The sequence below is a fragment of the Mustela lutreola genome, chromosome 15 (genome assembly GCF_030435805.1).
Source record: "Mustela lutreola isolate mMusLut2 chromosome 15, mMusLut2.pri, whole genome shotgun sequence".
Lineage (NCBI taxonomy): Eukaryota > Metazoa > Chordata > Mammalia > Carnivora > Mustelidae > Mustela > Mustela lutreola.
Window position 1 is genome coordinate 45,835,419 of NC_081304.1, and position 12,835 is coordinate 45,848,253.

Genomic DNA, 12,835 nt, shown 5'->3' on the forward strand with positions numbered 1-12,835 from the left:
TATATTTGGTATTTTCCATAATGAAGTTAAAAAAAAAAAAAAGGGTCGCCTGGGTGGCTCAGTGGTTAAGGATCTGCCTTCTGCTGCTGATCCCACGGTTCTGGGGTCAAGCCCTGCATTGGGCTCCCTATGCAGGGAACCTGCTTCTCCTTCTCCCACTCCTCCTGCTTATGTTCCCTCTCTTGCTGTGTCTCTGTCAAATAAATATATAAAATCCTTAAAAAGATTAAAATAAATAAAAGGAGGAGGAAGAGATATAATGAGTAACGACAACTCTCCTGAGAAATTTTTCATAAAGGGGAGCATCTAAATGGCTCAATACCTGAATGGGGATATAGGACCAAGGGTGGTGGGTTTTGTTTTTTGTTTTTGGGGTTTGTTTTTTTTTTTTTTTTTGAGTCGGAGAAGCTACAGAATATTTATGTGCAAATGGGGAGAACCTTACTTTAATAGGGAAACATTAAAGATACAGGGAAGGGAAGTGATGTTTGCTGGAATCATGTCCTTGAGAGGTGAAAGGGGCTGAAACCCAGTATGTTGGTAGACAGAGTACTGTAGAGAACAGCACAGCCAGACCATCTATAGGGACAGGAGAGAAGGCAGGGGTTGGGCCTGAGGTGTGGGGAAGAAAGGCACCAATGTGAATGATACCTTCAGGGTACTTGAGAAGTAATAAAGGAGACTTTTGTACCTCTGCATAGCCTGTTGCTTGTAGTCACTCAAAACCTATTGAGATGGGACCTGTTCACTTCCCTCACTGCAGCTGAAGCTCAGAGAGATTTAGCGGTTTGCACAAAGTCAAATAGCTAGTAGGAATCCCTATCCCTCTTGCTCCAAAGCCAGTGCTACCCAGGGATGGGTCTGCCCGTGTGGCCTACCTAGGAGAGAGCCTTGAGGTTGGGGCATTGAGTTGCAGTTGGCCCCTGTGGAGACATGGCTGGTTCATGTCACCAAGCAGTGGACTTGTGGTATTCAGGGATACTCTGGGAGACAGTGGATCCCTTGCTGAGCTGAGCGAGACCAGCTCTGGCCTGCTTCCCTGCAAAGCCACGGTGAGTGCTGTACTTGCAGATTCTGCCCTACGTCTCCATCAGGGCAAAGAAGATAGGTATATGTGGTAGGAATTTCATTTTCCTCACCTGCCGGGTTCTGGACTATCAGGGCCGTGCTTTCTCCTCACAAAAACCTGAATGGGAGCGTTGCTTTCTTGTCTTAGGGCACTGAACAGGGCCGAGTGCCCCGGAAAGCTGAAGTAGTCAGCGTCACTAGTGCCGGCTGAGAGAAAGTATACTCTAGTTACCATAGAAATGCTCATTCCAGGTGAAAGTAACTGTTACAGATCAATGGGTGGAAATAGCCAGCCGGGGAAGTGGGGAGGAGAGAGATAGATGATGCCTGCCCTCTCCCCTTTGCCCTTCCCACTTCATCTGCTACATTCAAAATACTGATTTCTCCCCTTGGCAGTTGGAGGAAGTTCCTACTTAAAAAAAGGCTGCCCATCCCACCTGTTCCTTTATCTCCAGGGAGGGTGCTATTCTTTTGGCAGTCTTGATTCCACCATCCAAGCCATTCAGCTTTTATTATTTATTTATTTATTTACTTACTTACTTACTTATTTATTTTGCCATTCAGCTTTTAAATATTCTGCTCTAGGGGCACCTGGCTGTCTCAGTGGAGTGTGCGTCTCTTGATCTCGGGGTCATGAGTTTGAGCCCCATGTGCATCATAGAGCTTACTTTAAAAATATTTTTTAGAGGTGCCTGGGTAACTCAATGAGTTAAGCCTCTGCCTTCAGCTCAGGTCATGATCTCAGGGTCCTGGGATCGAGCCCTGCATTGGGTTCTCTGCTTAGCGGAGAGCCTGTTTCCCCCTCTTTCTCTCTGCATGCCTCTCTGCCTACTTGTGGTCTCTCTCTCTCTGTGTCAAATAAAATAAATAAAATCTTTAAATAAATATATAAAATACTTTTTAATGGGCACCTGGGTGGCTCAGTTGGTTAAGTATCTACCTTCAGCTTGGGTCATGATCCCAGGATCCTGGGATCGAATCCCGTGTCCAGCTCCCTACTCATCAGGGAGTCTGCCCCAACCCCTGCTCATGCTCATGTGCGTGCTCGCTCTCTCTCAAATAAATAAGATATTTTAAAAATTTTACTAATAAAATTTTAAAAATAAAATTCTGCTCGTGTCCTCAAAAACTCCAGGATCCAAACCAGCCACCTGTGGCTGACTGCTCCACTCAGCACCATCCTCACTTGGGTTCTCTATGGAGACTACAACCAAACGCCCCCTTTGCACAGATGGCAGCCAGCAGAGGTGGGGGAGCAGAAATTACTTGCCACACCTGCTCTTTCCATTACCAGCCCTTCGTGGCTCAGAGCCTTGGGCTTAGCCTTCATGTCAGACTGTGCTAGCTCTGGATGCAGTGTCCCTACATCTCAACCAACTGGCCTGGTTCTCTGAAGGACATTCAGTGGATCCCGCAATTACCAGGCCCCTTGGCTACTAAGCACAGTTTTAAACATAGGTATGTATGTGAGAGCCAGGGTTGTTGCTGAGGTTCCCTGGGCTGATTGAGGATCCTTCTCAACCACTGCTGCCTGTCCTGGGCAGCCATAGTTTTAGGCCATTCTTCTGGCCCCTTGAGCTACCTCAGCTTGTCTTACCTGCTGAATGGTTTTTCTGGTCTGTGGCTAAGCTCAGTAGAGCCCATGTGCTCTTGGGAGGGTGGGGAACCAAGCCAGTTGGGAGGGATTACTGAGGGACCTGGTGAAGGACTGGATGCCCATGGACAGACCCAGCCTTTTTGGGTTTTGTGAGTTTTGGTTCACCTCCAGGCTAGAGAAAGTATCTCGCATCATCTCATTATAGAATCATGGGATCTGGGTTGGAATGGTCACCTGTTTAATTATTATGATTAGTATTCTGATTGGGTAATATGTTACCTGGTTCAAAAATCAAAAGTGTACAAAAAGTGTACAGTGTAAAGTTTACTCCTTTTTTTTTTTTAAAATATTTTATTTATTTATTTGACAGAGAGAAATCACAAGTAGACAGAGAGGCAGGCAGAGAGAGAGAGAGGGAAGCAGGCTCCCTGCCAAGCAGAGAGCCCGATGCGGGACTCGATCCCAGGACCCTGAGATCATGACCTGAGCCGAAGGCAGCGGCTCAACCCACTGAGCCACCCAGGCGCCCCTAAAGTTTACTCCTTTACCTGGCTCCGTTCACCCACTTTTCCTCCACTTACCCATTTGCACATTGGTAACCGCTACCACTTTTTGTTTCTTATGCATCCTTCCAGAATTTTTTATCCTAGTAATAGAAATTATATTCTTTGTTTCCCGTACACACACACTTTTTGTAACAAAAAAGTATGCAGTCATACTTCTTGCTTTAGGGGACACTTCACTGTTAGTTCCTAGAAAACACCCTCACTCATTTTCAGAGCTGTAGAATAATCCGTTGTATGAATATACCATATTTACTTAACCCATTCCCGTTGATGGACACGAGGATAGTTTCCAGTCTCTTGCTGTTGTAACTAAGTAATCTTGCAGTGATATCTGTAGACTAGATTCTCAGAAGAGGGGTTACCAGGTCCGAGGTTATTTGCACTACTGAGAGAGAGTGCCACACTGCCTGCAGAGGAGCAGGGAAGGGAAAGTCAGCCCTCCACACGGCAAGGTCTGAGAAGATTCAGTTACTTCCTGGGTCCCTTCCATCTCTGTATACCAATGTCTCCTCTTCTAAATTGGATTCCTTGGAATGGTTAAATCAGTGTGTAAGGATTTGTGGGAGGGAGTCCTAGAGGAGTCTCTTAGCACTTGTGGTCTTCATCCCATTTAGCATTATTTAAGCCCCATAACTTAATAGGCATTATTGGAACATCAGAGACTGGTGAGGGAAAGTTCCAGGGCTAGTCATGGCCTGTAATTCCCAGCTTTTCCCTGCGAAGATGATGCCAGACCTTTTGGGAGAGATGTCCACAGCAAGGCTTATAGTTCTTGTTGTTCCCCGAGGCTGTTTGTCAGTGGGATGGAATAACAGAGCAGAGAGGGTTCCGTGGGCTCAGCTGGCACCATGGCTCCAAAGTTCTACTGGAAGACCAATGTGAGGAGAGAGAGGGTTGTGCTTATGGAACCACGTCTGTTTGTGTGTTTTGATTTATTCACCCAAACCTTTCTACTCCAACCAATGACCAAAAATAGTATTGATTTGTGTTACTTAGTATATATTTGTCTCATATGACATAAGCTAGATGATGTCAGGGATGTCTCATCCCTCTTCTGGTTGACCCAGAGTGGCTATAGGTAGTACAAGGACCCAGTGGAGCCTAGGGGTCTCGAGCCTTCACTTAGAAGGAGAATGGGTTGGGCTGACTAGGTGCTTAAGCCATGATAGGCATCTCCTCCCACAGCTTTCCACCCTGGGGAGGGGTCATGGTGGCAGTGTGGGGCGGAAAGTGGAATAAGGTGCTGGAGTTCTGCTTGGTGCTCTGGGCCTTCAGTCAGGAAAGGCAAAGCATGGGTGTCTAGATGGCTTCTCCCAGGAAAGGGTGTTTGATAGTCTGTGAGAGGCCCTTCCTGGGCAGCGAGGGCAGCAGGAGAATTGGACCTCATTGCTGCTGGTTCTGCAACTAAGTTCTGAGTGGTGTTCACTGTACACTGTGGGGCAGGGAGAGTCTTTGTACTTGCACCTCTGAGTTTCGACCCGTGGAATTGTCCGTGGTTCAGCTCAACCCAAAAGTATTAGAGCAGGGATTCTAAAGCTTTTGGGGGTCAAGTACCCCTTTTAGAAGCTAAAAATCATGGATACTTTATCTGGAAAAATACTCACATAAACATGCTGGAGCACACCAGTGATTTTGTAGGCAATATTTGGGGGTCTTTGGAAGGCACAGAAGCTCACCCACAAACCCTCTTAGGATAGTAGTTCTCAATTATCATTAGTGTTATTGTTATTACTATTGTGCCTACATGCTGCATGCAATAATTTTCATTGTATGTGCTGACATCGGTGGAGGGTGGGCAGACAGCCCTGTGGGGATGGGGAAGGATAAGTACAGTTTGGTCAGTGGCCAAGGAGCACATGGCTGGGTTAAGAATACCTGGCATAGGGACACCTGGGTGGCTCAGTTGGTTAGGCTGCTGCCTTTGGCTCAGGTCATGATCCCAGCGTCCTGGGATCGAGTCCCACATCGGGCTCCTTGCTCGGCAGGGAGCCTGCTTTCCCTCTGCCTCTGCCTGCCACTCTGTCTGCCTGTGCTCGCTCTCTCTCTCTCTGACAAATAAATCTTAAAAAAAAAAAAAAAAAAGAATACCTGGCATAGAGGGTCATTTACGTTGCTTGGAAGGTAGAGAGTTGCGAGGGATTTCTCCTTCCCCAGACATTTCCTGGCACCTTGCCTGCATTCCGTAGAAGGAACGTAGGGGATATGCCATGAGTAGGAGGGTACTGGGCATGATGTCTGGGTTTCTCTTGATATTCTCTACTTGCAGTATTTGCCTCTGCTCACCCCGGAGAACCCTAATACCTGTGCCCAGAGGCTTCCTGAGAGTGTGGGTGTGGCCCAGCGGGTGGAAGCACTACTACCTGCAGTCTCAGCGCCCCATCCTCGCTGCATTTGCAGTCTCCTGGGGAAGGTGGGAAGGCTAATGACTCATTATGCCAGCAGTTAGTCACATTACTGAGGCGCATGATTCCCTCTAGGACTGGTGCCACCTGCTGCCACTCTGGTCACGTTCAGTGCTGCTTCTCTGCCCCTGAAACGGGGAGTGCAACCCCAGGAAATGGTCACCACTTTCCTATCAGTGCTGCAACCCCAGGATCAAGAGACCGGGTCTCACTCACCTGTGCACAGGGCCACACAGGACCTCCAGGGACCAAGGGGACAGCCATGGAGTAGAGTATGTGGACACTTAAGGAGAGATTCTCCCACATGCCCCATACACACGTGGTATGTGTAGGTATATCCATCTGTATACACATGTGCACACACATGTGTGAACATGCTGGGAGGGAAAGGCTGTGCCTTGTAAAATAAAGTCCTCTGGGACCTGAGCAGGGAAGAGCCCCAGAGGAAGCTCCTAGGAGAGGGAGGGTCATGCCTTATTCCCCTGGGTTCGACCTACAGGTCGGTCCCCAGGACTCTTTCCAACCTCTTGACTTCAATACAAGAGAAGGTCAGACACAACTCATAGGACAGCAGTGACTGCCTGTCAGTACTGAAAATGAGAACAAAAACCAGATGAGAACCTGGGATCAGTGGTTATTTCCCAAGGCCAGGGTTCATATTCTAATGACCCTAGGCACAGTCAAGCTGATGGGACCTTAATTCCCCTTTTCCTGAGAGAACAGCATCTCCACCTACCTCTGGGCAGCCTGTGATTCCCTCTCTCCTCTTCCTGCCAGGGAGAGTCTTGCAAAAACCCAGTCCTTGGAGGTTAACCATGGAACAGGATCTCGCTAAAAAGGGTTGAGGACTCAGGCACCCGACAAGGACAGAGTACCTCCTGTGTGCCAGACTCGTGCAAGGACTTTACTCAGTTCATCCTGTGTGACGTTTCATGCCAGTCCTAAGAAGTAGCCCCATTTCATAGGTGAAAACAGGCTCAGAGTTTTCCCCCACATTTCCCAGGGGTGGTGAGTGGCCATGTGCTAAGCTCCAGACCCTGTTCTGACTCCCACCTCCGTCATAGCACTGTTGTCAGTCCGTATAGAAAGAACACCTGTGTGACATGAGGGGACCCCTCTTTCTTCTACCTATGGGGCCCCCCAACACACCTGGAAGAAGTGAAAGGGCCTGGGCCAGGGTTTAGGATCCTGGGTCGTGGTTCTGGCTCTGCCACTGCATGACTATGATCAACTCCCTTCCTCTTTCTGGGCCTTTCCCTCCTCATAATGGGTGAGCACCCCCCATTCATACTAATATTTTTAGACTCTGCACATGCCTGGGGCAACTCTCCACTCTTTCCCCCCAAGTTCTTCTTTCCTTCCTGCAGGATCCAGATGGGGGTAATAAACTAGCCCCTAAAAACATGAATGAGTAAAGGGAAATCCTGCCAGCATGGGAAATAGAAATCTCTCGCTCTCGGCTGCAGGGCTCATCAATAATTCAGGAGCCATTGTCGGGTGTGATCTCTGCTGCGGCCTCATCAATATTTCACCTCCTTCACAGAACCCTGTTCCTTAGCAACCACATCATCCATGCTTTCCAGGAGGGCTGCCAGGCTATGTGCTCCCTGCAGCCCCTGTCCTGTCGGGACTGTCCATGCTTGACCTTGTGGGCGGGGGAGGAGCCACTGGAACTGGCAGCTTTGGTCCTCACAGTCCTGGGGGAGTGCTGCACACAGGAGGCATGAGGCATGTACATACCAGGCAAGGGACAGGGAGAGTGATGTTATGGCATGTCAGTCCCTGAAGGTCCACCCTGGGCAGGGACGGAGAGACAGGGAGGGGAATTTCGGAAGGAGGTCAGGGCATATGGTCCTGGCCTGCCCCTCTCCCTCATCCCAGCATGGGTCAGGGCCTGCCCGTACTCCGTACTCCACTCTCCCTTTCCCCCTTGCACCCAGGCTCAGATGCTGGTTTTCTCTGCGGCTCAGGTGCAGTGGAGGCTTGCCTCCTTCATCAGCTGAGACGGCGTGCTGCTGGCTTCCTGCGCAGTGATAAGATGGCCGCCCTGTTCACCAAGGTGGGGAAGACGTGCCCGGTGGCTGGGGAAATTTGCCACAAGGTACAGGAGCTACAGCAACAAGTGGAGAGCAGGTGAGCCCTGGGCTGGCTCCTCCCATCACGCCCCTCTGCTCCTTGCACTTGGCATTTGCTGCTTCCCAGGCTGGATTCCTGGGCTCATTTTTTGCAGGATCCCTGGGGTGAGAGACCAGTCTCAGGGTGGGGGTTGGCTCCTTTTGGACACAAGCCCCCATGTCAACTCCTCATCTTCGTTACCCCTCTGGGTTCTTGGGGCACCAAACTCTGCTCCTAGTGCTGCCTGTCTGGGGCTTCCCCCCAAACCCTCCATTTCTGAAGCCTACGATCTCTTTGCAGGAAACCCTCAGCAGGCAACCAGGATGCCCTGCGGAGACAGGGCTCTGCCGGCGGCGGGAAGGCCCCAGCACTCAGCCTGCAGGCTTTAAAGCACATATGGGTGCGCACAGCACTCATCGAGAAAGTGCTGGATAGGGTCATGCAGTACCTTGTAGAGAACTGCAGGTGACTGCCCCATCCCCCAGGCAGCCCCCCCCGGGGCCCACCTCCCGAGCAGTCCTTCAGCCCGATCCTTCAGCATGCATGATTGTCCCTAGCAGTGTCTAGGCATGCCCCATCTTCCCCTCTCGCATCTGGAAAGCATAGACCACACTGTGCTCCCCACAGAGTTCAGTCCTTGTGGATTCATTTCTTATTAGTGACTCCCATGAAAGGGTCTTTGTGGGGATGTCCATACTTGGTCGGCTTGACTGTCCTGGAATGAGCCCCCTGTCTGTCTCTCCCCCTGGCAGCAAGTACTACGAGAAGGAGGCGTTACTATCAGATCCTGTGTTTGGCCCCATCTTGGCCTCTCTTCTAGGTGAGCCTGAGAGCAGAGAAGCCTGTGCTGGGCCGGTGGGGACTGAGGGGCAGGTGCTGAAGGGGCCGCATCCGAGCTAACTGTCCCTGTCTCCACAGTGGGACCCTGTGCCTTGGAGTACACCAAGCTCAAGACGGCTGATCACTACTGGACTGACCCGTCCGCGGATGAGCTGGTCCAGAGGCATCGTATCCGGGGTCCCCCTAATCGCCAGGACTCCCCTGCAAAGCGCCCAGCCCTTGGAGTAGGTATCCCTCTCCCCACCCCTTATACTTATCCAGGCTATGCCCATGGCCCTGTAGGAAAGGGCGGCTTGGCCTCCGTGTTCCTTGCAGACATAGGCTGAACCTTAGAGATGCATCAAGGTCATGGCTACCGCAGGAGAGGAGAGCCTTTTATCCCTGCTGGCACTCACGTAAACGCCAGGAGCACACCAGTGGCTCGTGGCTGGAGGGTGGCCGAGAGCAGACCCGGGACAGAATGGACCCCTGGGTCAGCTAGAGAGGGTCTGTGTGGAAGCCTTGTGTTGTCTGAGGCAGATATCCTGGGGCTGCGGGCTGAGCTGTGCCTTCCTGTTTAGATCCGGAAGCGGCATTCGAGTGGCAGCGCAGCAGAGGACAGGTTGGCTGCCTGTGCTCGTGAGTATGTGGAGTCCCTGCACCAGAATTCAAGGACACGGCTTCTCTACGGCAAGAACAACGTGCTGGTGCAGCCGGTAAGAAAACTGAATGCCCTCTTCTCCCTCTTCAGAAAGGCCCAGGACTGGAACCTTCCAGTAACATGTGTCCCCTTCCTCAGGGGCTTGACTATAGAGAAGTAAGTGGGACCCCCCCCCCGCTCCCCCTTACTTTGCCCTCATATGCCCTGTGTCCAACATTGAGCTGGCAGCAGCCGACTCTGTTAGTTGGCATCTGCACTGCTAACTGAGAAGCAGGCTGTCCAAAGATGGGAATGGCAGCCTGATGGCAGGGTGAACTCCTAGCTTGGGTAAGGCTGGCCCAGGACATACCTGGTATTCAGGAGGCTGACAGAACAGAGAACAGAGCCAGTAGCCCCAGGCCAGCCAGGAAGAGGAGGGACCCACATCTGCATGCAGCTCATGTTCTCCCCTCCCTCCTCCTAGCCTCCATTCCAGGGTCCTGGGACTGTGCTAACTCGGGCTCCCCAGCTCCCCCCTGGAGCTTAGGTCTCAGAGGCCTCTCCTGGGAGTCTTAGCACCTTGTCACCTCTGCCTTCTGCTGTGTTTCCTCCCCACAGAAGGAGGACATGGAGGCCGTCCCTGGCTACCTCTCCCTGCACCAAGCTGCAGAGAGCCTAACTCTGAAGTGGACCCCCAACCAGCTCATGAACGGGACTCTGGGGGTCTCCGAGCTGGAGAAAAGGTGGGGGCTCTGGGACTCCAGGCAGGGGGGTGCACAGACTCCGCTTGCTCCAGGAGGCAGGCCTCACTCCTATCCTGATGCCAAGAATTGCAGGAATAGGCTGCCTAGAGAGTCCCAAGCTCTCTAAGATCAAGCCAGGCCTGGGCATGAAGAGGTTGGCCTGAGCCAAGCTCGAGGCAGCTGAGACTGGTAGGCTCTGTGCCATGACAGCACAGGCCCAGATGGACATGCCTGGGCGAGGTCACTTCTCGGCCACAGTCCTCCTGTCTTCAGGGTCATTTCACAGGTTTTGGCGGTGGGAAATGAAGAAAGTGGGATGACGGGTCTCGCGACACAGTGACATCGATCTGGTTGCTTTCCAGCGTTTACTGGGACTATGCCCTGGTTGTTCCCTTCAGTCAGATCGTCTGCATCCACTGCCACCAGCAAAGTGAGCCTCCCTTGTCCTGGGCACAGGGTTGAGGACAGAGAGAGACAGCCCCTTCCCGGCCACATGCTGTACAGGGCCCATTGGGTGTCCTGGCCTCCTCCTGTCATGCCCATGCATCCGGTCGGGAGGCCTGGCTGACTGGGTTGTGGTGGTGACCATGGGGTCTCGGAAGCCCAGCCTCACCCGTGCATGTATACCCCACAGAGAGCGGCGGCACGCTCGTGCTGGTGAGCCAGGATGGCATCCAGAGGCCCCCGCTGCACTTCCCACAGGGAGGCCACCTGCTTTCCTTTCTGTCCTGCCTGGAGAATGGCCTGCTGCCCCGAGGACAGCTAGAGCCCCCGCTCTGGACCCAGCAGGGGAAGGTACCTCAGGGCTCGGGATGTGCACTTCCTTCCTTTCTGCACTGGAGTTCTTAGCGACTCCCTCGGGCAGGACCAGGGATCAGACGCTGCCCTGCACAGGCCGACCCCCCCCCCACCCTTCCCTCCACAGGGGAAAGTGTTCCCCAAGCTACGGAAACGCAGCAGCATGCGGACCATGGATGTGGAGGAGATGGGCACCGGGCGGGCCACAGACTACGTGTTCCGCATCATTTACCCCGGCCACAGGCATGAGCACAGTGAGTTTCTCAACCTTCATCCATGGAGGAAGAGAGAAAGACGCTCAGGGAGGTGGGGGAGTGCCCTGTCACCCAGGAGGGGTGGCAGGCAGGGTCTACTCACCGACCAGGCCTCTCGCCAGACCTTGCCCTGCAGATCAATCCTCTGAGAAGCTGCCTCTCTTCTACCTGGCTGTCTTCCCCCACCTTGTCACCCCAAGATACTTGCCTCAGCCAATACTGTACAGTTTTCTCTTAGCCTTTCCTGCCCTGGCCTGAGGGGGGGAAAAAAAGTGGTGAGACTAGAAAGGGAAGGTGGAGAACTCCATTCTTCCAGGGCTCACCGCCCACCTGCCACAAGGCATCCTGGGTGTAGGATCAGTGCTTCCTTTGGGATGGCACAAGTTGTTCCTGATTCCCCCAGAGCCAGAGCCCTCCTCGGACCAGCTACTGGTCAGAGGAGCTTTAGCTGGAGTAGGGGTGCAACTGAAGGTGAAACTTGGAGCTGATCAGGGATCCTTGGTGACTGGGGTCCGAGAGATGGCTTGGCACGCGTGGGTCCTGCTCCACCTGGACACACACCTCTGGGCCCACGGGGCCTGTCTACATATCTGTCAACATCAGCGTTTCCTTTCTGGTGTGAGTGCTGCTGCTCCCTGTAGGTTTCTCTGGGCCAGACTCCGAGTCTTGAGGATAAGCTCAGGGAATTTATGAGCACAGAGCATTTTTTGCCAACTGGGCCACCTGTCCCTAAATTTCCTAACTTGGGCCAATAAGTTGTCAGCAAGTTGTTTCTGCATTAGCAGACAGATGACCCAGACAGCAAACACATAGCCGTAGCCCAGATAGTCCCAACAGGCCTGATGGGCATGAGCCATGGGGGGCCATTGGACCCCCCCTCCCAGAGGTGCTTAACTAGGAGCCACACCTTATGTCAGAACGTGTTTGCAAACCTGCCATTTAATCTTGGGCTGCTGCTCAGCTGAGATGACCCACGTACCCTCTTTAAGCCTTGGCATCTCTTAGTTCTGGTCACTTTGCTTTAAGGACTGTGTCCCCAGAGGGCAAGCCAGGGCACCCAGGAACTGAAACCCAATGGAGTCACTCGGGCTCCTCGTATGCAGCTCTGGGCAAACCTTGACGAAGTTTGGATTTACAGTGTCAGGAGGGGGATTTGGGGTAATCTGCAGATTTGGTTCAGCCTGACCATGACGTGAGCTGGAGATCGATCAGGATCCATCTGCCAGCAGTTGTGCCAGCTCTGGCCAGGGCTGGGGAACTCATGAGCTGCCTGCCTGTCCCCACTGGTCCCTGTCTTTCACTCCCCTTGCTCCCCCGTCAGTTCTCCGTCTTGTGTTCTTCCTAGACAGGGCCTCCTTCCACGGAGCTCTGGAGCTGCCACCTTGCCCTCACTCTCTTCCACACTGTCCCCAGTAAATAATTCAGAGAGCTCTCGGTCCCCCAGCCCATTCTCAGCGCCAGCAGGTTCAAGGCGACCCAGACTCTCTGGCCCCCTGCCTGCAAGGAGGGAGTCTGGTGCCTCCCGCCAGGAGCCGGTGCTCATGCCTCTGCCTCTCTCGCTGTTCTCTTTGAGCAGTTACTATTAACTACCACCACCTAGCGGCCAGCCGCGCGGCCTCGGTGGACGATGATGAGGAAGAGGAGGATAAACTGCACGCGATGCTCTCAATGATCTGCTCGCGGAACCTCACAGCTCCCAATCCGATGAAAGGTTTTTATCCCTCCCCCGCCCCCCGCCCCACCCCCTGGCCCACCTGCCACCCTCCGCAGGGGCTCGGCCGGCAGTGTTGGCGTTATGGGACTGGGGTGGTCCCCCAGCAGGAGGCAGGTCAG

General features: G+C 52.8%; 1 protein-coding gene across 10 annotated transcripts in view; it reads left to right on the top strand.

The window, feature by feature from the left end:
• Positions 1–12,835, top strand: part of SGSM2 (small G protein signaling modulator 2) — a 36,256-nt gene that overhangs the window by 11,281 nt on the left and 12,140 nt on the right. For 4 of the 10 annotated variants that reach the window (XR_009348296.1, XR_009348295.1, XM_059150401.1 and 1 more), the window contains exons 3-12: positions 7,574–7,766; positions 8,049–8,213; positions 8,501–8,568; positions 8,667–8,812; positions 9,149–9,283; positions 9,826–9,950; positions 10,313–10,380; positions 10,585–10,745; positions 10,876–11,002; positions 12,579–12,713. Coding sequence is in view for 8 of the 10 variants with exons in the window: in XM_059150401.1 (XP_059006384.1) it covers positions 7,574–7,766; positions 8,049–8,213; positions 8,501–8,568; positions 8,667–8,812; positions 9,149–9,283; positions 9,826–9,950; positions 10,313–10,380; positions 10,585–10,745; positions 10,876–11,002; positions 12,579–12,713 (1,323 nt within the window). In the remaining 2 variants the exon portion in view is untranslated. Of the gene's footprint in view, positions 1–5,708; positions 5,906–6,410; positions 6,599–7,573; positions 7,767–8,048; positions 8,214–8,500; positions 8,569–8,666; positions 8,813–9,148; positions 9,284–9,825; positions 9,951–10,312; positions 10,381–10,584; positions 10,746–10,875; positions 11,003–12,578; positions 12,714–12,835 lie in introns of all 10 variants that reach the window. The other 6 variants (XM_059150405.1, XM_059150406.1, XM_059150399.1 and 3 more) reach the window with 6 other exon arrangements.